General features: G+C 46.1%; 1 protein-coding gene across 1 annotated transcript; it reads left to right on the top strand.

Annotated features, from left to right (window-relative positions):
* Positions 1–4,503: 4,503 nt before the first annotated feature.
* LOC310637289 (lysophosphatidic acid receptor 6-like) lies at positions 4,504–10,941 on the top strand. The gene is made up of 2 exons (XM_083357639.1): positions 4,504–4,565; positions 9,668–10,941. Exons 1-2 carry the CDS (start codon positions 4,551–4,553, stop codon positions 10,724–10,726), a joined length of 1,074 nt encoding a protein of 357 aa, XP_083213765.1. The 5' UTR covers positions 4,504–4,550; the 3' UTR covers positions 10,727–10,941.
* Positions 10,942–23,016: the final 12,075 nt, after the last annotated feature.

The raw sequence follows: 23,016 nt of genomic DNA, 5'->3' as shown, positions 1-23,016 counted from the left end.
ATAGGTTTAGAAGAACACGTGTGTACTCAAATCATGCAGGATTGGCACGATGTAACTGTTTAATCATGATTGGTTGATTTGAACAATAAATAAACAAGATCCACCACTCCTCGTGGTTCGGTGTTCATCCCAGGAGCAGCGGAGCCCTCACCCCGAGAGATCTCTGTGTCCTTTCATGGGCGCCAACCCTGGGCAGGAGCAGCCCCTGCCCAGTTTCACCAGCAGCTAATTATTCTCAACCTGGCTGCTCACAAGCAGCAGGTTCCCAGCAACCCGGCTGCTCAAGCAGCAGGTTCCCAGCAGGTGACATGATAGCAGTCTTCCAGTAGTTGAGGGACTGCCACAGAGAAGAGGGGGGAATCAACTGTGGGGAGAATCCATAGAGGGAAATGTTTTGGGGAATATTAAAAAGGCAGCATATATTTCCCCAAAGGAATAATGGAGAAGATCTTTGTGCTGCCACCACGTGGCCGTTTTGGGGAAATTACAATGTAGGTAGCCAGAACCTCTCCTACCCTATGATGTATTTCCTCTTCCCTCCCCTTTTCTGGGATGGACTTCCTCCTTCTTGGTCCCTAGAGATTCTCATCCTCCATAACCAACAGACATGTGACAACAGCAGACATGTGCTCCAGATTCATGTGCAAGCGCTGTGAGTTATTACCATCTTCTGACTATTCTGGATCAAAGCCGTTGTACTGTGATTAATCTCCTGTTATCACTGTTAACAGCCCTTTTCCAGATAGCTGAACTCATGAAATACCTTGATCATCCAGAAATACCTTTATTTGCATGTAGCGTAGATTACAGCATGATAAGGTGAGTTAGGAGATATTGTACAGTATTCCAAGGTCAGAAGTTGGTAATAACTCACAGCGCCTGCACATGAATCTGGAGCACATGTCTGCTGTCACATGTCTGCTGGTTATGGAGGATGAGAGTCTCTAGGGACCAAGAAGGAGGAAGTCCATCCCAGAAAAGGGGAGGGGAGAGGAAATACATCATAGGGTAGGAGAGATTCTGGCTGCCTACATTGTAATTTCCCCAAAACGGCCACGTGGTGGCAGCACAATCTTTAAAAAGACAGAAACCAGCCCACTCCCCCAAGTAGAAACTGGGCAGAGGCCAGCTTTTAAAAATGCAAACTGGAGCCAGGAAGTTAGAAACTGAAGAGATTAGAAAGACAAAGACCCCACCCAAACTCTACAGACAGGAAACATAATAGGATTAACCCACCAATACCAAAAGGGCACACTCAGACTCAAGGTACATGACACAGGAAATACAAAGCCTTCAATAGGAACAGGAAACAACCCCAAAAGCCCCAGAAGGTATAGAAACGCACCACTTCCAGCAACATGTTATCAGCTGCTCCAGAGCCTCCTGTCTTGTGGTTCTGCTCTTCAATAAATTCATTCTTGGTTTTTAGAGCCAGATAGGAAGCAAGGTATTCCCTAGAGCAGGAGCAGCAGTGGAGAAGGCTCTCTTTCCAGATTTTACCAGCCAAAATTCTTTAAACAACAGGGCCCACTACTTAACTCCTTGTTTGACCAGATGAGGTAGGTCTGTGAGATAGAGATAAGACCCCAGGTCACTTGGTCCCATGAAATTAAGGTCTTTAAAGGTAATAACCAACACCTTGAATGGGAACCTGGAAGCGTACTGACCCCAAGGCTCCTTGCATAGCAGAGGAATTCTATATACATTTTGCCATTCTGGGGGTGCCCAAAGCTGCTCCTGCTGCTGCCTCTGACACCAGCTGCAAGTTCTGGATTCTCTTCAAGGGCAGCCACATTGCAGCAATCTATACAGGAGGTGATCAGGGCAGGAGTGAGGACAGAAAGAAGAGCCTCTCAGTCCAGGCATAACTGACACACAGCATGAAGCTGAGCAAAGGCCATCCAAGCCATAACTGACACCTGCTCCCCAAGAGGGAGTTGTGAGTCCAGGAAGTCCCCCAGGTCGCACACCTGATCCGTCTGGGGCAGTGCAATCCCGTTCAGAACCAGGGACGGCGAGCCTCCAGAAACAGAAGAAGGCCCCACCCACAGCCCTTCCATCTTAGTGGGAGGCCTGACCCACCACATCCAGCCCCCAGAGCCTCCAAACGCATCCCTTTGTTCGCCAGGGACAGGGGTGCACAGTGGGGCACCCTCTGCATCCTGAGGCTGAGGGATGGCCTTGCCCAGAGGGGTCATGGAGATGTTCAAAAGGAGCGGAGAGAGCAGTGAGTCCCCTGCAGCCCACAGAAGAGCTTGGGCCGTGGGCAGCACCTCCCGCTCCCCATCAACTGAGACCAGCCTCAGGGGGAGGAGGCGGACCAGCACAAAACTGGCACCTGCCCCCAGCTCCCAAAGCCGCCCCCCCCAAAAAAAACCAACATGGTTGATGGTATTGAAGGCGGCTGCCAAGCCACAAAGAAGGGCCAGGATAGAGATAAAAGGGAAAGGTAAAGGTTCCCCCGCACATGCGTGCTAGTCGTTTCCGACTCTAGGGGCCGGTGCTCATCTCCGTTTCAAAGCCGAAGAGCCAGCGCTTGTCCGAGGACGTCTCCGTGGTCATGTGGCCGGCATGACTAGACGCCAAAGGCACACGGAACGCTGTTACCTTCCCACCGTAGTGGTCCCTATTTTTCTACTTGCATTTTTACATGCTTTCGAACTGCTAGGTTGGCAGAAGCTGGGACGAGTAACAGGTGCTCACTCTGTTACGCGGCACTCGGGATTCGACCCGCCAAACTGCCGACCATCTGGTCGACAAGCTCAGCGTCCTAACCCACTAAGCCACCACGTCCCTTATAAGGATAGAGATACTGCCTTCTTATTCGCACCAGAGATCATCCAGAGGTTTGACCAGTATTGCTACTCTCCCGCTTCTGGGTCTGAAACCTGTCTGGAAGGGATGCAGATCATCTCATCCCATGGAACTGCAGATCATCTCATTCCCTAGAAAGGGGAGGCGAGAGGCTGAGTGACAACTATCCAGAATGGCCAGGTGGGTACAGGCAAGGCTTCTTGAGAAGGGGGTGTAGCTGTGCCTCTTTAAAGGGTGCTGGGAATACACGATCCTTCGGACTTACCCAGGGTCCCCTCCTGGGTCGCCCTGACCAGCCAGGAGGATTGGCTGCACTTAAAATGCCTGAGAGTCTGGTCCACTTCTGGTCTGTCAGGACTGAACCATTTTCAGATAAAACAGGGCAAGCCTGTCCCCTCCAGGGGATCTGCACTCTGCTTGGAATCTAACTCAGAACGGATCCGAGCAATTTTGCCTGGGTAAAATTGACCCTTTTGTCAGCTCCTTCCATCTTCCGGGGAGGGTTTCTTTGGGGTCAGGGGGCTTGATGGCATCTGCCTTGGCAAGAAGACCCTTGCCGCATCTTTACTGAGCTGCACATCCTCTTTGTCTTCCTCCCTGCCCTGCTCCCGAAATCACCATTTCCACAGAGACAGAACAGCATTTGAGTCCTCCTGGTTTCTCCTGGCCACTTACTCAAATTTTGCCATATAAAATCAGCCATAGGCCCATCGCCTCCATGCACGTTTTCTTGCTAGGAATTTGTCTTCCTAAAGTTTGCCTCTCTCGCCAACCTTTGCTCATTTTCTACCTTGGCCTTCCTGGCCCCGTGCAGACACTCCTGGGCAGAGGCCCTGCAGATGGCTTTTTTGTAGGGCCTCCCTCCCACTTTCATTAAGCATCTCTCCTTCGTCCCAGTTTCCTTCTGGGAAGCTGCTTTACCTTCTTTAGACGATTTTCTTCTGATGTGATGCCATCCTTAACTCCCTGTTCCAAAAGTCTCAACTGGCTACGAAACCTTTGCTCTCTTAAGTTTTTTTTTCTCAGAATATCATTTACTGTTTCGCTTAGTTTATTAAAATTTGCCTTCCTAAAATCCATAGTTTGAGTATGACCATTTTCTACCCAGTTTTGTTTGGGGAAAAAATCAGGAGTTCTAAGTTGCATACATGAGAAGGGAAGTCAAAGGAACACAAAGAAGTCTGTCTGTGTGTGTGCGTGCGTGTGTGCGAGTAGATGGGGAGGAAAAAGGCCAGTGGTGCTGATATTGCTGATGTGTCTTATTTCCTTCCTTCCTTCTTTCCTCCCTGCTGCTTGTTCGGGACTTCCCTCTTTTAGCCCAAGGAGAGAAGTTCTGAGTGGGCAGGGAGCTCTTGCGCAATTCTGGGCATTTCTGGCTTGCGGAACTGAACGGGGTGGGGGGTGTATGGGGGAGAGTGAATGAGAAGGGGGTCCTGCTACTGAGTTGGTCTCTGTCCCCCAACCCCGCCTCAGACTCGGGCATTTGGGCGGGAGAATCTGAAGGGCCCGGAGGACCAAGCTCTCCCTTTGCCCTCCCCCTGACAGCAGCCAGAACAGGGAAGGGCTGACCGGGGAGCTGTTTGGGGTTTCCCCCTCCTGGAGCTGGAAGGGGGCAGGTCCAAAACGAGTTCCCGGAATGTGTGTGAAGGGGGGGACCTGGGGGAGAGGTTACAGCTAGGCCAGGGGAGCAGCCGGCAGTCCTGGCACAGCCACCCGCCACAGAAGCAGTAGCCTCCATGGAGCTCCCACAGGTATGGGCAGGTGGGAAAGAGGGTGCCAACGATGGGGGTCACCTGCTTGGACCCCACATTTTTTTTGGAGAAGAGAGAGTGGAATGGGCGTTTCAGGCCTGGCTTGATCTCTGCCAGCCACTTTTGGTGCCGACCTGCCCCCGTTCCACCCTCCTCTTCGGATGGGAAAAGTCCTCAGCACTCTGGACAGCTGGAAAGAAAAACTGTACCCCTGCCTGCCCCCTTTGTCCTCTTGCAACAGCCCTCCCCCCTCCATCACCCCTCAGCTTTGTGCTGCTGTCAAGCTCTATAGCAGCCCCCCCTACCCCCGTGTGGTTTAGCCTTTAACGGGGAAAGGGGGACTCGTAGCTTCAGCTTATGGGGGGCGGGGGCAAGGAAGAGCTGCTGTCTGATCCAGCCCAGGCCCTGGCCCTTTCCCATTCACCGGGCTCTGGGTCTCCCTGCTACTTCACTTGAAGAGGTCGTGCCTGCTGCCCTGTTGCAGCTGCCTGACAAGCTTAAGGATTCCTGCTTTTCTGTACCTGGGGCGGGGGGACCCTCAGCAGCCATAATTTCCTCAGGGAGGTTGCAAGTTTAGGAGATGCTTCAAAAGTTGAACATTGCTTATCATTTTCCTGGCGACGGCTGGCCCTTGTGTCAGGTGAAGCCCAAACTGTTCATATTTTTCCCCCAAACACCTGGGCTTCATCAAAGCCTTGCAAACTCTTGGCATCGCTGCTGAGTCCACAGATTTCATTCACCAGGCTGAATGACAGTGTCGTATCTGCAGAAGCACAATCTTGTGCCTTCCTTATAAAAGACCCACCCTGAGTTCAAAGTCTACCCCCGTTGCCTCCTTCCTGCTCAGATTCATCCAGGCTGCTCTTCTTACAAAGCCTGTCTGTTGCCAAACAACTGCATTTTGTGGGTAATGTGAAGAGAAGGATGGTTCTTAATTTCCCCCCCCCCCAGACTTCCTTTGGCAAGGGCTGCATAGGCACCGAGGGTAACGTGGCTTGGACGGGAGGAAGAGCGGCTGGCAGGGCAAAGGCCGGCCTTTCTTCCGGCTAGTTGGATCTGGACCAGTTGAGACATGCCCTTTGCAAGCATCTTCTTTCTAGCCTGAGTAAAACAAAGTGAGGCGTTGATCAAAGGGAAAATAGTGGCAACAATTATTGATTAATGATTAATACAACATGTGAGGAGGGGTTGGTGGTGGAAGCCATCATTAGACCCTCACCCCACAGGACAGCCTTCGTCCAGTTTTGTCCAAAAACTGATTGCTTGACAACTCCAGAAGATCCTGGATGAAATAGGTTGCCTGGAGCCTTGCCAGCCAAGGTGCCGGCCAGGGTGCCGGCCTGGCTATGGACAGAGACAGCCTTGGTCGTCCCTTGTTGATCATCCTTGATGAGAGGAGCAGGATGGGGTCCATCCTCGCTCTCCTTGACCTCTCGGTGGCTTTAGATACCATCAGCCATTTTGTCTGCAGGATTTGGGACTGGCCCATGCAGGGTTGCAATGGTTAGGTTCCTCTCTCAGTGGCTAGTTCCCCTCTCCAGGGGGCGAGAGGCCCAGCTCAAGGCCGCTCCTCTGTGGGGCACCAGGGGGCCCAGGGTACTCTCTGCTGTTTTTTACCATCTATGTGAAGCCACCAGGTGAGATCATGCAACACCAGTGTGTGTGTGTGTGTGTGTGTGTGTGGATATCGTTCATACGCTGCTGATGCTTAGTTGTACCTCTCCACCCACGATGATGCTGTGACTGCCCTTTCATGGGGCCTGGGGGGGGGCGCTGTGGTGTGTGTGTGTGTGGATGGGGGACAGCAGGCTTCAACTGAACCCTGGCAAGGTGGATCGGCTGTGAATACGTGGAGTCTTGGGATCCGGAGATTTCTCACCCTTAATCCTGGATGGGATTGCACTGCCCCAGACAGACCCAATGCAAAATTTACTTAGAAACACAGGAAACTGACTGCAGGAAAATCCCAAACATGTTTAAACTCAGTTGCGGTTGGAAGTTGGTTCCAAGCTTCCACTACTCTTTCTCTCAGTCTATGGAGCCAAAGGTTTTTCTTTCCTAGGGACTGAGCGGAGGCAGCCCTGACAGGTACTAAGACTTCACATGATCTTCCTTCTGTCCCTCTGCTAAGGCAATCTAGGTCTACACCGGTAAAGAATCAGCTCTTCTGAAGTTTAAGACACTGGTTGGGTTGTTTTCTGTTGCTAGTGTCTGCATTATATTAAGTTCCAGTATGACGTCCTCACTTTCGCCCAAGTTCAACTCCCTCTCATCACTTCTTCTCGATTAGTAAGGATTAGGTCCAGTATGGCTTTACTTCTAGATGATAAAGTTGTCAGCTAGGTTGGTTAGGAATATGTTTGCTCTCCCACTCGCTGCAGTTTGTCTCCCAGTTGATATCTGGATAGTTGAAGTCTCCCATTACTATTGTGGTATGTTTCCTACATACGTTTGTTGACTGGTTGGCAAAAAGTTCATCTATTTCTTCTGATTGGGTGAGTGGCCTACAATATACACCTATGGCAATGTCACTTTTTTTCCCTTTGTATATTATATTCTGGAGGGATTTTATCTTTGATCACATGCATTTCTGTAGATATATAGTGTTCTCTTATAGTGCAACTCCCCCTCCTCTTTTTGTAATTCTGTTTCTTTTGAACAATTTGTATCCATCCATCAGTCCATTCCAATCACGGGTTTCGTCCACCAGGTTTCTGTTATACCAACTACGTCATACCTGTCCTCATGAACTATTGCTTCTAGTTCACCCTGTTTGTTCCCCAAGCTTTGAGCGTTTGTATATAAGCATTTAAGACTTTTATGCCTGCCCATGGGTGTGTTTCCTGCATCTCCTGGTTGTTGTTTGCGTTTTTCCTTTTTTGTCATCACTCCCTACCTCATTGTTTGATTTCTTTCCTTGGGATTTATGACTGATTTTGTGTTCTAGAGATTCTAAACATTGGTCAATCTTCCCCCTCAATTTTAATTTAAAGCCCTCCTGATGAGTTGGGCCTGTCTTTTTCCAAGTACATTTTCCCCTGTTTTCATGAGGTTTAGTCCATCCCTTGCCAAGAGTTCTTTGCATAGGAAATGCAGTCCATGGTCCAGGAAACCAAAGTTTTCTTAGTGACTGTTATGTACTGGGCTCTTGTGAAACACCACGTGGGTTGCTGGAGCAGCTAATGGCTCTCCAGCAACCCAGACTTTAAGTCTCCAGTGCTGCAATTGGCTATCTCTAGGCGGCAATGGTTAATTCAAACCTATTGGCTGCCGCCTAGGGGCTACACTATATGTTGCGGCTAGTTGCAAACATTTCCCCGGTACAGTTCCAGCACGAAATAAACAATGAGTTATCCTGTACTCAGCTTGGCATCTTCATCGCTGCACCAAAGAACCCCCTATTTAACAGTGACACCAACCCTTTAGCCAGTGGTTTATTTCTACAATTCTTTTTCCCCTCAATGGGAGTTGGCCTTTCATTGGGAGTACTGATGAGAACTCTACTTGTGCTCCTAGCTCCTTAACTCAATGCCTAGTTCAGACATGTCAAACTTGTGACATCACATGACATTGTGCGACATATCAGGACTGTTTTGCCCTTGCCAGCAATGGGGTGGGGGCAGCTTCCACATGGCACGTCCAGCCCGTGGGTCGGCAGTTTGACACCCCTGGAGTAGTTGTTTTGTAATCTCTCTCTATTGTACTCAGGTTCTTAGTTGTGTCATTCGTCTCAATGTGGAGGAGGAGGAAAGGGTAGTAATCTGTGGGCCTAATTGTTTTGGTTAGGTTCTCAGCCACATCTTCGATTTTTTTTTTCGCCAGGGAGACAACACACCTACCTGGATTGCATGTCCAGTCTGCAGATGGCCAATTCTGTTCCTTTGAGGATAGAATCTCCTATTACCAACACTCGCCTTCCTTTTTGGGGGGCTGCAGTCTGGTGCTTTTCTGTGTTTGTTGATGTGACTCTTTTAGGGATGTTTGCTGTTGTTTCTTTGCTAGATGTCTGCATGTATTCTTTGAGGGGGAGGTTGTGGGTCTGCGAGTTTCCATCTAGGGGGAGAAATTGATTGCTCGGTTTTAAAGGGGCTGTTTCTGGTTGGGTTAGATGGTACAGTAGAGGTTTGTCAGATGTCTGCTGCTTCTTTCTTTGATTATTGTGTTTCCTTCTATGTGTGACATACCTCCATTTGTCTTCCTCCAAAGGTTTATCACTAGGTCAAATCCTGTGGGAGTTATTTGTTCATTATTTGATTCGGTTTGGATATAGCTTTCTTTCGTAGGTTGGAGTTTGGCTAGAGTTGCCTCTAAGTGCCTTACTTTCTCCTCTAGTAGTTCACATAGTTTACATCTAATGCATGTATAATTTGGTTTTTCTTTGGGCATAAGCACATATACGGAACACGTATTGCGTATCGCAATAGTATCAGTCGCCTGTTCCATGAGTTTGTTATTTGAAAATCCATCTTTTTGGTTGGTGGGCGTGCTCTGCTGTTAGCCTTCCTTCTCTGCTCTAGGTAATTGTGCCTATTTTACTCCCTATCCCTTTTTCTGCCTCTTTGTGCTCGTTTTTCTGCCTTGTTATTTATTTAACCTTCTTACTATTGTGTTAGTTTTATTTGTCCTTTTCTTCCCTCTATTTTTTTTTAAAGTTTTTGAGCTCCAATTCCTTTTTATTTCTATTTTTCTTTACTGAGGTCTTCCCTCCTTTTCTATTGGGACCTCAAACTTCGTTGTGGCCTTCACTTCCCTTTTTTGCTTCTCCGGCCTCTGGTTGTTTCCTCTGCCAGCTCTCTCTCTCCTCCGCCTTTCAGTGCTCGTCTCTGCTCTGGTGAGGCCTCCCTTCAGCTTTCCGGTTGACTCAGCTCCGCTGTCTGGTCTGCTCCTCTCAGCTGGCCCCTCAGCTCCAGAGATCAGGGAGCTCTCCAGGTTGAAGCCTCTCTGCTGCTGCTGCTGCTGTGGCTACATTTCTCCCCTCCTCAGATTTTGCCGCCCCCAAATCCTCAGAGCCAACGGATTGCAGGTACTGGGGCCCAGTCTTGGAAAGTGTCCTGAGTTGGAGGAAATACAATGTACCCTCAATGCTTTTCTTTCTGTTCCAGTTGCTGCCATGGAACCACTCGGGGCTGCCTTCCAATAACACGTCTCCCTGCTCGGAGAGGGCAGACTTCCAGTACGTCCTCTTCCCTGTAGTTTATACTTTGGTCTTCCTGCTCGGCCTGGGGGGGAATCTCTTTGTATTGGGCTACTTCATCCGGACCAAGTCGGCCACTGCTCCGGCTAATGTCTTCCTGGTGAACTTGGCCACCCTCGACCTGCTCTTTGTGCTCACCTTGCCCATCCGCATTGCTTACCACGCCCGCCATAATGACTGGACCTTTGGCGAAGCCCTCTGCAAAATCACCGGCTGCCTCTTCTTTGCCAACCTCTATGGCAGCTCCCTCTTCCTGGCCTGCATCTGCCTCGAGCGCTACGTGGCGGTGGTCCATCCGCTGAAGCACCTCCAGTTCCGGCAGTTGCGCTACCGCCTGGGGGCTGCTTTGGGGGTGTGGCTGATCCTCATTGCGGCCATCCTGTTCCTGGCCCTCCGTGGGCCCCTGACCAGCCCCTTTGCCGATGGCCGCACCGCATGCTTGGAAAACTTCTCCTCCAGTTCCTGGAAGGGGCGGATCTCGGGCGTCAGCATCTTTGCTGCCGTGGTTGGCTTCCTGCTGCCTCTTCTTCTGATCGGCATCTGCTACCCTCTGATCGCCTGGCGCCTCCTGACTTCCCCCGGCTTGCAGGCAAGTTCTAGAGCAGCCAAACGCAAAGCCCTGCGGACGGTGCTGGTGGTCCTTGGCGTTTTCCTGGTCTGCTTTGCACCGTATCACATCGTACAGCTGGTTCACACGTTGGGCCGTGTGGGGGTCCTGGGCGACTGCACCCTTGTCCGCAGCACCTATGTGGCTCGTCGCATCACTATGGCACTGACCAGCCTCAATGCCTGCCTGGACCCACTGGTTTACTACTTTGCTGCTGAGCGATTTGCCCGGCAATCCAGCTGGTGGAAGTGCAGCTGTTGTCAGCCAGAGTGTCCCCAGCGGCCTCTGGGGCTGCCCAGGTTGATTGCCAGCAAGGCCTCATCTTCTGGAGAAACCACACAGACTGGCACTAAGCAGTGAGCAGAGAAATTCTGTCCCTCAACTCTACGGCCTGCCCTGTTCCCACTGCAGGAGAGGAATGGAGATGCTTATCATCGCTACATAAGTGTGAACTTGGTGCTTCTACCAGGAATGGACTGGAAATGAGCGAGCTAAGGAGGCTTGAGGCAGCGATGCTTATCTGCCTTTCCCTGCTTCCTGGCGGGGGCCTCCGAACCTGAGCTGCCCAAGGCCACGATGGGCCACCGCTTCTCCTTTGCCTCCCTCCTACGTGAGGCTCTTCTTGTGGGGTTGCTCTGCTGAGTCTGCTGGGAATGTTTAGGGAAAGGGTACATACTGTCCAAATTATTTCTCTTATTCAAAACCGTTTTAAGTGGAGGAGGGCAGAATAGAAATATGAGGCTTTTAATTTTGGAACCATTTGGTGGCCTCACCTGGCAGCCCCACCCAGCTCGTTTGATGGGATGAAAAAGAAGGTCCTTGGATGAAGCAGAATGACTGAAGCCCAAGCCCTGCTCTTTACTCTTTTTTGGCTGCCTTCCAAAATAAATAAGTATTCTACATATGTATTTTTGTGAGAAAATGTTTGTAAAGGCAAAAAAAAAAACAGAAGGAATATTATGAGCTGCAGTTTGCTAATTAACAGAAAAACATTACATATAATGTAGTTACAATTTACGTGGTGACAATAATTTTTTTTCAAACAAACGTAGCATGCTGAGATATGGGCAAAAGTGCTGAAAAAAGTGGTTAGGTTTAAGGGTGAGGGTTAGGGTTAGGGTGAAGGCTAGAGTTATGGTTAAGGTTAGTTTGGGTTGGGTTTAAGGGTTAGGGTTAGGGTTATCATTAAGGGTTAGTTTCTAACATGGTTTCGGCCTCAAAACATTCAGCCCATTGTTGCAGTTGTTAACTCAGAGAAAATGTAGCTCATGAAGCCTATTTAAGGAAAGCGATTTAGAATTTTGTATTGATTTGAGAACCATGTTCTGATTCTATAACTCTATCCTGCTATGGAGTTTTTGGGTAATGAAGATTTGTGAAGGACAGTTGTGGGATTGGGGGGAGCACCGAGAATGATGTGACGAACCGTGCAAGAATTGAAACGTCTGGCTGAAGAAACCGGGGAATGTGGGTTTCCCAGAGAAAGGGTAGAAAAGATAGGCCAAAAGATTATCCACGAGGGGGCTCCCCCCGCCCCAGTGGAAAGGAAACTGCCCCAACCGACCACTCTCAGGAGGGAGGGTGCCTGGGCACCAGACCCCCCCCCCATGTGCTGGGGGGACCGGTCAAGAACAGCTCGGAAGAGAAACAATGGCCGGAGGAGCTGGCCAGAGGAAGGGAGGGGGGATTCCAGGAGGACACTTGTTTTATGATGAAGATAAAACAGTTATGAGGTCGATCACGAGCTGGTTCGGTCGGAGCATGAGGCCAGACTCTGGGCAGGTCATGAGTCCCACCATGGCCACCAAGCCAGCCGTGCCCACCTCTCGGCCCCAGGAAGGGGCCGGCAACTGGTTGTCTTGACTTGTCTGGGCAGACGCCAGGAGGCAACACTGATGGACAGGTAAGGAGGAAAAGGGGACTTGCGTGCGCACACACACTTGCGCACACACACACACACACACACACACACACACGGGAGGGGAAAAGGGGAGGCAGAATGGAATGTGCTCCAGGAATGGCTGGAGCTGAGCATAAAACTCCAGCAAACAACAGCCCCGCCTGGGGCGACTGAGGAGCGAAGCCTCCAAAGGGCAGAACAGCAGCAAATAGAATAGAGCTGGAAGGGACCTTGGAGGTCTTCTAGTCCAGCCCCCCCCCCCCGGCTCAAGCAGGAGAGCCTCTACCATCTCAGACAAGTGACTATCTAGCCACTTCTTAAAAACCTCCAGTGATGGAGCACCCACAATTTCTGAAGGCAAAAGCTGTTCCACTGGTTAATTGTCCTCACTATGGCCGGAAAGGTCGTAAAATGGGGCAAAACTCAACAACTGTCTCGCTTAGAAACAGAAATCTGGGGTCAATTGTGGTCATACGGCAAGGATTACCTGTAAAACAGTAGGGCAGTTCTCACACCAGGGAAGGTTGAACTGCCTTGCCCTCAAGGCCATTACAAAGCCTGCCGGTGTTTTCATATGCTAGTTATCATTGTTTTTGATGGCTCCTGTTATCTGCCTCCTGCTGCATCATAATCTTTCCTCCACTTTCTTATCTGGTGATAAAATGCATTGTTTTCTCCAAATTTGTATTGTTCAGGAATTAACTGCCACTTCTTTATCTTCAGCTGGTTATCTTTCTGAAGACTGGGTATTTTTATGGATGATAATGGCAAAACAAAATGGTATCTAAAGAACTAAAAAGTGAGATTCTGCCAGGAATTCTTCGGAGATTGAAGATGTCTACCACTCACTGAAAATCCTAGATTTAGGAACCAGGCATTGCAAAATGACGGATGAAGAGGAAAAGAAACAAACGGGTCTTCAAAGAAATTGTAGAGTTTTCCCAGAATGGATGAATGGTAAGCAAAGGGATACACATTGTGACTAAACATTTTAATTGTATAGTTCTGTGTAAAAACTGATGCATGATAATGATTGAAGCACATGGGTATCTTAGCTGCAAAATATTCGGTGAAGGTGTGCATCCAGAAACAAGAACTACAAATTGCTGTAGCAGAGATGAGGGTGCTTTAAAGGGGTTGGAAGGGAAAGATGCAAGGCAAATCCATTCCATATAGACAGGAGAAATTTAACTCAGAGGTGTTATTTCCCCCCAATGTGGCAGGACATAAAGTGAGACAGGACATAAAGTGAAAGCAGGACATAAAAGTGAGGCATAAAGAAAACGTGTGTATTAGTCAGAAAGAACAAGGAAATGGAAAATGCCAAACCACAGTTCATCTGTCTCTCACACCTATTTAGTCAAGCATAGAGCTGTGATACATCTAACCAGTGCTTTTTTTGTAAAAGAAAAAGGTGCCAGAACTCACACATGTTATGCCTACCCTACAAGGTTCCATCCAAAAAAAGGTGCCAGAACTCCATTCTGAGCATTCTATGACAAAAAAAACACTGCATCTAACCACATATGTCTCGTTTGTAGCTAAACACAAACATGGTGCCGGACACTTAAGCACTTCTACAAGGAACCTGTGACCTCGATCAGAAAAGGTTGCAAGATATTTAGCTAAATTCGACATAGCAACAAGGGGGAGTTGGGGGCTGTAATTCAAGTAACCAATCAATGCTCATAAGTTACATTTCCGTGTTCTGCTACTTTTGAAGACTATATAGGTACTTGCTTTTCCCTGAAAACGTGTTCAGACATTGATATTGCTTTTTGCTCTGAACCTTTTGTGCAAAATAAAACAAACTTCTTTTGATTCCGGGGTCTGAGTCTCTTGATTCTGCAACACCAGAACATAAAAGGTTATTAAAATATTCTCTCCATCATCTAGAGTAGAGCAAAGTATTGTTACAAGGGTAAATTATTATTATTATTATTATTATTATTATTATTATTATTATTATTATTATTATTATTATTATTATTATTATTATTATTATTATTATTATTAAATTATTATTATTATTATTATTTTCTCAGCCTAAATCTCCTCTTATTCATAGTCCATTTTCTCTATGTGGCAGAACTTTTGAGTCACTTCCCCCCGCCTCCTCCTCCCTTCCTTAGGCTAAAGAAACCCACCCTGCATTCATGGTCTTCACCATCATTCCCGTCCCATCGCATTAACATTGCGGTCGTCGTAGGCTTTTGCTTAGGATCGGGACACTGAGAAGCGGAACCCCAAAGCGCAGAGCGTCAGCCAAACCGTCGCCACTCTACGCTCCTCCGAAAAGGACGAGCCGTTTAAGGTTTAGGCTTTCTGCGCATGTCCGCCGGCTGTTTCCTTACGAGTAATCTCCGAGAGACCTTCTCCGCATGGCGGACTTCCGTCCCCCCAGGATCTTTGAAACAAGACCTTTCCATCATGGCTCACTTCCGGTCACCCTTCTTAATCATTCCCCTAGCTTCCCTTTCACAAAGACCTTCTCGGCATGGCGGACTTCCTGTCTGATTAAATCGGCCGTCCCCCTGGGCCTTTGGAAAAAACGACCTTTCCATCATGGCCGCCTTCTGGTCCATCCTTCTTAGTCATCCTGCAACTTCCTTCCGCGGCGACCTTATGGGCACGGCGGACCACGTCCGATCAACAACTTAGATTGAAAACGCTATTAAAAAGGTTTCTTTCTTCTGGCGGCCGCAATTCCCTCTTTGACCACAGGATGGCACAGTTTCACGTCCCATAGCATTAGCATTGAGGCTATCTTGTTGTTGTTAGTTGCGAAGTCGTGTCCGACCCATCACGACCCTATGGACAACGTTCCTCCAGGATTTCCTGTCCTCTACCATCTTCTGGAGTCCATTTAAGCTCACGCCTACTGCTTCAGTAACTCCATCCAGCCACCTCATTCTCTGTCGTCCCCTTCTTCTCTTGCCCTCCACCTTTCCCAGCATGAGGCTCTTGTCCAGTGAGTCCTTCCTTCTCATGAGGTGGCCAAAGGATTTGAGTTTCAGCTTCAGGATCTGGCCTTCTAAAGAGCAGTCAGTCCTCTAGGACTGACCGGTTTGATCGCCTTGCAGTCCAAGGAACTCGCAGGAGTCTTCTCCAGCACCATACTTCAAAGGCCTCAATTCTTTGGAGCTCAGCCTTTCTTATGGTCCAGCTTTCACTGCCATACATTGCAACTGGGAAGACCACAGCCTTGACTATACACACTTTTGTTGCCAGGGTGATGTCTCTGCGTTTTAGTGTGCTGTCTAGATTTGCCATGGCTTTCCTCCCCAGGAGCAAGCGTCTTTTAATTTCTTGGCTACAGTCCCCATCTGCAGTGATCTTGGAGCCCAGGAAAATAAAATCTGTCACTACCTCCATTTCTTCCCCATCTATTTGCCAGGAATTGAGAGGGCCGGATGCCATGATCTTGGTTTTCTTAATGTTTAGTTTCAACCCAACTTTTGCACTCTCCTTCTTCACTCGCAACAAGAGACTCTTCAGTTCCTCTTCACTTTCTGCCATTAGAGTGGTATCATCTGCATATCTTAGGTTGTTGATATTTCTTCCAGCAATCTTAATTCCAACTTTTGATTCATCTAGCCCTGCCTTTCTCATGATGTGCTCTGCATATAAGTTAAATAGGCAGGGTGACAGTATACAGCCTTGCTGGACTCCTTTCCCAATTTTGAACCAATCAGTGGCTCCGTGTCCAGTTCTCACTGTTGCTTCTTGGCCCGCATATAGGTTTCTCAAGAGACAAGTAAGATGGTCTGGTACTCCCATCTCTTTAAGGACTTGCCACAGTTTGTTATGATCCACACAATCAAAGGCTTTAGCATAGTCAATGAAGCAGAAGTAGATGTTTTTCTGGAACTCCCTAGCTTTCTCCATGATGCAGTGTATGTTGGCAATTTGATCTCTAGTTCCTCTGCCTCTTCGAAATCCTGCCTGTACTTCTGGTAGTTCTCGATCCACATACTGCTGGAGTCTAGCTTGTAGGATTTTAAGCATAACTTTACTAGCATGAGAAATGAGTGCAATGGTGCGATAGTTTGAACATTCTTTGGCACTGCCTTTCTTTGGAATTGGAATGTAAACTGATCTTTTCCAATCCTGTGGCCACTGTTGAGTTTTCCAAATTTGCTGGCAAATTGAGTGTAGCACTTTTACTGCATCGTCTTTTAAGATTTTTTTTTTTTTTTATTGAAAAGTTTTACAGTACAATTTTCCATTAAAGACCCCCATCCCCCTCCACCCTCCCCTCCCTACCTCCCCCCTACCTCTTCCCTCCCCCCTTACCTCCCCCCTTCCCCCCTCCCTCTTCCCTCCCCTCCCTCCCCCCCACCCCCCTCCCCCCCCGGACTTCCCAGAGCTAAATACAAGGTATATATATATAAAAGCAATCATAAGCAACCATATACTAACAACCATAAATTCTAAAAACCATCACTCTCTAACTTATATAAGAACAAACAAAACTTAACATTATTAAATATATATAAAAAAAAAAAAATAGGAAAAGAAAAGAAAACACGAAAGAAGACTTATTCGAATGCTAGATAAAACTTCTTAACCCTATACTTATTCTGGATAAACTCAATCCACTTTCTCCATTCCATAATATAACGTTCTTGCGAGTGATCTTTCAAATAAGCCGATATCTTCGCCATCTCTGCCAGGTCGGAAACCTTTAAAGTCCATTCTTCTATAGTCGGCAGCTCCTCTTTCTTCCAATATTGTCCTATCAAAAGTCTTGCTGCCGTGACTAAATTCAGCATCAACTTGGAGTCCACCACTGTAGCATCAACAATTATTCCCAACAAAAAAAATTGCGGACAAAACTTTATCCTCCTTTTAAAGATCTTCTGTATATTCCACCAAATTTTAATCCAAAAGGCCTTAACCTTTTTACATGTCCACCATATGTGAAAATATGTTGCATCTTCAACCCCGCACCTCCAACACTTAGGCTGATAATTCGGATACATACTTGCAAGCTTTTTAGGATCTAAATGCCATCTATAAAACATCTTATAAAAATTCTCTCTTAAATTTTGAGCTTGAGTAAATTTCACATTCCTCACCCAGATCTTCTCCCACATGTCCATTGTAATAACTTCCTGGATATTTTGGGCCCATTTTATCATACAGTCCTTAACAAGCTCTGTTTCTGAATCAATCTCTATCAATGCAAGATATATCCGTTTAATATGTGCAGGTCCCTGATTTCTAATTTGCTTTATCAGATTTTCATCAATCGTTGCAAATCCAATTTTCTGGTCTTCTTTCCACCTGGCCCGTAACTGAGTATATTGAAACCATGTTTGAACAACCTTCTCTTCTCGCAAGAGGCTATATGATTTCAAGCACCAAACATTCCTTTCCAAACTTAAAATTTCCTTGTAGGTAGTCTCATCGTGTTTGAAACCAGCATGTATATTTTCTATTGCGTGTTTTGGAATTGCCCACAATGGTATCTTACAACTTAGCTTATGTCTATACTTCTTCCAAACTCTCAGCAATGCCTGTCTTAAAATATGCGTCCTAAACACAGTACCTACCTTCTTATCATACAACAAATATGCATGCCAGCCAAACAACAAATCATGGCCCTCAAGATTTAATAACCTCGATTGCGTCAAATTGATCCAATCACTTATTCCTACTAATGCAGCAGCTTCATAATATAATTTAAAATTAGGCAATTTAAGGCCACCTCTCTCACGAATATCCTGCATAATCTTAAGTTTAACTCGTGGCTTTTTCCCTGCCCACACAAATTTATTGATACCACGCTGCCATTCCTCCAAATTAGAGTCTTTCTTAAGAATCGGTATCATTTGAAATAAAAATAAAAATTTGGGCAGGACATTCATTTTCACTGCTGCAATCCGTCCCAACAAAGTCAATTGTAATTTTTGCCAACTCTCCAATTCTTTTTGAATTTTCCCCCACAATTTTTCATAATTATTTTTATATAGCTTTGTATTCGAGGGCGACAAAATTACCCCCAGATATTTAACCCTTTTAACAATCTCAAATCCAGTTAATCCTTCCAAGAAGGCCTTCTGTGAAACTGTCATGTTTCTAGCCAAAATTTTAGTTTTCTGTATGTTTACTTTAAATCCAGAAACCTTGCCATATTGTGTTATTATCTCTATCAGGTCCACAACAGAGTTCTCTGGCTGGGTCACCGTAACAACCAGATCATCTGCAAATGCTCTCAATCTATAGTCCTGATCTCCAACTTGTATCCCCTTAATTTTTTCCGAATTCCGAATCTTGTTCAATAATATCTCTAAAGTTAATACAAATAACAAGGGCGATAACGGACATCCTTGCCTTGTACCCTTCTCAATATTACATACTGCCGTCAGACTATTGTTAACTATGATTCGGGCAGTTTGCTTTTGATATAATGCCCTAATCGGCTGTAAGAAATTTTCCCCAAAATCCATTTTATCTAACATTCTCAACAGAAATTGCCAATTCAATTGATCAAAAGCCTTTTCAGCATCTAAAAAGATTAGCGCTGCAGAGATCTGGTTGTGCCTTTCCAAATACTCTAACACATCAACTATATGTCTAACATTATTTTTCATTTGCCTACCACTAATAAACCCCGTTTGATCCCCATGAATCACCTGTTGCAGAACCCTCATCAGTCTATTAGCCAAAACCTTAGCAAATATCTTATAATCTGTATTTAAAAGCGAAATCGGTCTGTAATTTTTAACTTGAGTAGCATCCTGATCTTCCTTCGGAATCAATGAGATAAAAGCTGTTCTCCAAGACGGTGGCACCTTTCCCCCCCTCTGGATTGTCTGGAACAGTTCCTTTAACGGTTTTATCATCTCAAATTGTAAATTTTTATAAAAAGCCGCAGACAAGCCATCTGTACCGGGCGCCTTATCAACCTTCAAATCCTTAATTGCTGTAAGGATTTCTTCTTCTGTGATCAGTTGGTTAATCCCCTCTCTTTGTGCTTGCGTAAGGACCGGAATATTAGCATTCTCCAAATATTTATCAATGTCTTTTACCTCAATTTCCTCTTTGGTATATAATTTCGAATAAAAATCCACAAAAGCATCCTTAATAAGATTCTGTTGAAACACGACCCTTCCTTTATATTCAATCTTGTCTATATTAGAGGCCCTTTGTTTCTTCCTCAGTCTATAGGCTAACCATCTGCCTGGTTTATTAGCGTTGCAAAAAGTATTATGCCTAGCAAACCGCAGATTGGTTGCCACTTGGTCTGCCATTAATTTATCAAATTGTCCTCTTAACAGCCTAATAGCCTCTTTAATCTTCACGTCCCCTGGATTCAAAATCAAAGCCCTTTCTTTTTCCTTTATTTCATTCTCCAGTTCTTTCCTTCTGGTTTCCACTACACGTCTACGTCTATTATTCATATATATCAACACACCTCTCATATAGGCCTTACTAGCATCCCAAACCATATCCATAGAGGTACCCTTATTCATATTAATCTCAAAAAAATCCTTCATCCGCTGTTTACATTCTTCCACATTTCTCTGATCTCTAAACAAGTTCTCATTTACGCGCCACGAGCGCCTGTCTCTTTTCTCCTTATCAATCTCCAACCAAACTGGACTGTGGTCTGAAATAGTTCTTGCACATATCTTCACTTTTTTAGTTCTCAAAAAGAAATCATTAGTCAACAAAATAAAATCAATCCTTGAGAAAGATTGGTGTCTGTCAGAGTAAAAAGTATAATCCTTCTCCTGCAGGTGCCTCTCCCGCCAGATATCTCGCAATTCGAGATCATCCTTCAATTCAAAAAAAGTTTTAGGCAGTCTGGCGTGGCTTGGAATACGCTTAAAAGCTCCAGCTTTATCCAAGTGTACATCCAGAACACCATTCCAATCTCCCATAATAATAAAAGATTTATAATCCAACTGGGTAAGCTTTGTATGAAGTAAGCTAAAAAAATCAGCTTGTTGTTGGTTAGGTGCATATAGTCCAACTAGAAGCATCTTTTTACCTTCTAAGAGCAGCTCAATCATAACATATCTTCCATGCTTATCTGCTTCAATTAAGTCTGCTGTTAAGGCACTTTTAACATAAACAACTACTCCATTTTTCTTATTCTCTGCAGAGGCAACAAAATGCGTACCCAGTCTCGAGTTCAGTAAATACTTTTGATCCAAAACTCTAATATGCGTTTCTTGCAAGCATATAACATCTATCTTAAATTGCTTTAAATATTGAAAAACTTTCTTCCTCTTCTGCGGTGAATTTAGTCCATTAACATTCCAAGTTAAAAATTTAGTTGCCATGCATATCATCCAGAAGCCCTTGGACCACAGCCTTGATAGGACTAACTTCTTTAGGCCGTGCCCCTCCCACAGCTTGACTGTATGTACGTTGCGAAGAAACTGAAGACTTTTGCTGATCTTGTTCTATTATTTTCTTTGCTCGTTTTAAAGCAGCACGCGTCACTCTTTGCTCTCTAGGATCATCCAAAGAAGTTGTAACTTGATCTCCTCCCACGCCACTTTCCTCTGTTTCCTCCTCTTGTTGTTCTTCTTCTCCAGATCCTTTTCCAGCTTCCAGGAGCGTTAATGGGGTTGCTTTTAGGACATTATTGTAGAAATCACGCGCTTGCTTCACAGTAATCAACCGGTACCTTTTACCTTCATGCATCACCATCAGCCCCTGAGGAATCTCCCATCTGAACCTTATATCTCTTTGCTTGAGCTCATGCACGAGGAATGTGTAATCCTTCCTTCCCCTTAAAATCCTTGGAGGAATTTCTTTTAAAACCAAAACTTCTTGTTCAGCAATCACCACTTTAACATCATAGGCAGCTTGTATAATTTGATCTCTGATCTCTCTTTTTGCAAAATAAACCACCACATCTCTAGGCAACTTCCTCTGTCTGGCAATCCATGAATTCACCCGAAACACTTTATCCATAGCTGCTCTTATTTCAGATGCTGGCAGGTTTAATACTTCTTCAAAAGCCTCAGAGATCAGCTGCTTCAAATCTTCTTTAGTATCCTCTTTTAAGCCTCTGATTCTGACAGCAAACTGCATCTGGTAAAATTGGGCTAAGCTTAAGTCCTTCTCCAGTTTGTCTCTTACATTTTCATTCTCTCTTACTTTAACTTCTAATATAGCATTCCTTTGAGCCAAATCATCCATCTTTTCATCTAATTCTTCCACACATTCCGCCACTTTATGCACTGAAGACAAAATGTCTACCTTCATCACGCTGAGCTTCTGTTCCATCCTCTCTTCCATTCTCTCCTCCAGTTTCTCCAATTTCTCCTCCATCTGCGCAAATTTGTCAGCCATTGATTGATTAATTGAGTCCAAAAGTTTATCCACAGCATCTCGAAACTCCTTCGCTGTCAGCGCTTCAGAAGGGTGCAACGCCTGTAAAGATGATTGTTGCACTGGCGAGGATCCACCACTCCGAAGAGTTTTAGGGGGAGGTTTCGCCGCCATCTTTTAATCCTCAAATATGACGCACTTTCACTTAGAGTTTAAAAAGTTCAAGTAGTTAGAGAGTATAATAAAATAAGCCTCTTCACCTTTATCTCTTGTATCGCTCTGCCTGCTCCTTTAAATCATAGTCCTTTCTTCAGGCAGGGATGGTTCGCAGACGCCTGGCTCTGCTCCAAAAAGTTCAGAGCAGACACGCCGGCCAGCTGGGAGCAACCCAGGCTTCGGGGGAGTTCAATCCTTCAGCCGCCCAAGCTCCGAGCTCAGGCGGCCTCGGAGAACTCAACCCCTACCTGGGGCCTCACCCCCTCCTCTTCTCCCGAGGAGGGGGCTTCAATTTCGCCCGAACAGCTGTTCGGCGCTGTTACGGGCGAAAAAACAAACAGCTGAGCCGCGGGCAGCCCGGGAAGGCTGTCTTCGGCGCCGCGACGCCACCGGAAGTCGTCTTTTAAGATTTTGAATAGCTCAGCTGGAATACTGTCACCTCCACTAGCTTTGTTGTTGTTCAGCTTATCTAAGGCCCACTTCACTTCACATTCTAGGATGTCTGGCTCGAGGTCAGTGACCACCTCATTGTGATTATCAGGGACGTTAAGCTCATTCTTGTATAGTTCTTCTGTGTAATTTTGCCATCTCTTCTTAATCTCTTCTGCCTCTGTTAGCTCCCTGCCATTTTGGTCCTTTATCATGCCCATTTTTGCATTTTTGAACGTTCCCTTCATCTCTCCAATTTTCTTGAAAAGATCTCTGGTCCTCCCTATTCTATTGTTTTCTTCTATTTCTTTGCACTGTTCATTTAAGAAGGCATTCTTATCTCTTCGAGCTATTCTCTGGAATTCTGCATTCAATTGGGCGTATCTTTCTTTTTCTCCCTTGCCTTTCGCTTCCCTCCTTTCCTCAGCTATTTGCAAAGCTTCCTCAGACAGCCATTTTGCTTTCTTGCATTTCTTTTTCTTTGGGATGGTTTTGGTTGCTACCTGTTGTACAATGTTGCGAACCTCTGTCCATAGTTCTTCAGGCACTCTGTCTATCAGATCTAATTCCTTAAATCTATTTGTCACCTCTACTGTATATTCAACAGGGATATGATTTAATTCATACCTGAGTGGCCTAGTGCTTTTCCCTACTTTCTTCAGTTTAATTCTAAACTTTGCAACAAGAAGCTCATGGTCTGAGCCACAGTCGAGGCTATCTATCATAGGCCTTTGCGATGGTCTCAATGCCCTCCTCTGGTCCAAGCCAGCGTAGCAGCCACCAAAAGAAATCAACCTTTTAAATGGCA

Source organism: Vipera ursinii (assembly GCF_947247035.1).
Source record: "Vipera ursinii genome assembly, chromosome: 3".
NCBI classification, from domain to species: domain Eukaryota; kingdom Metazoa; phylum Chordata; class Lepidosauria; order Squamata; family Viperidae; genus Vipera; species Vipera ursinii.
Note: the sequence above shows the minus strand (reverse complement) of the source record. Positions and strands in the feature narration are given on the sequence as shown.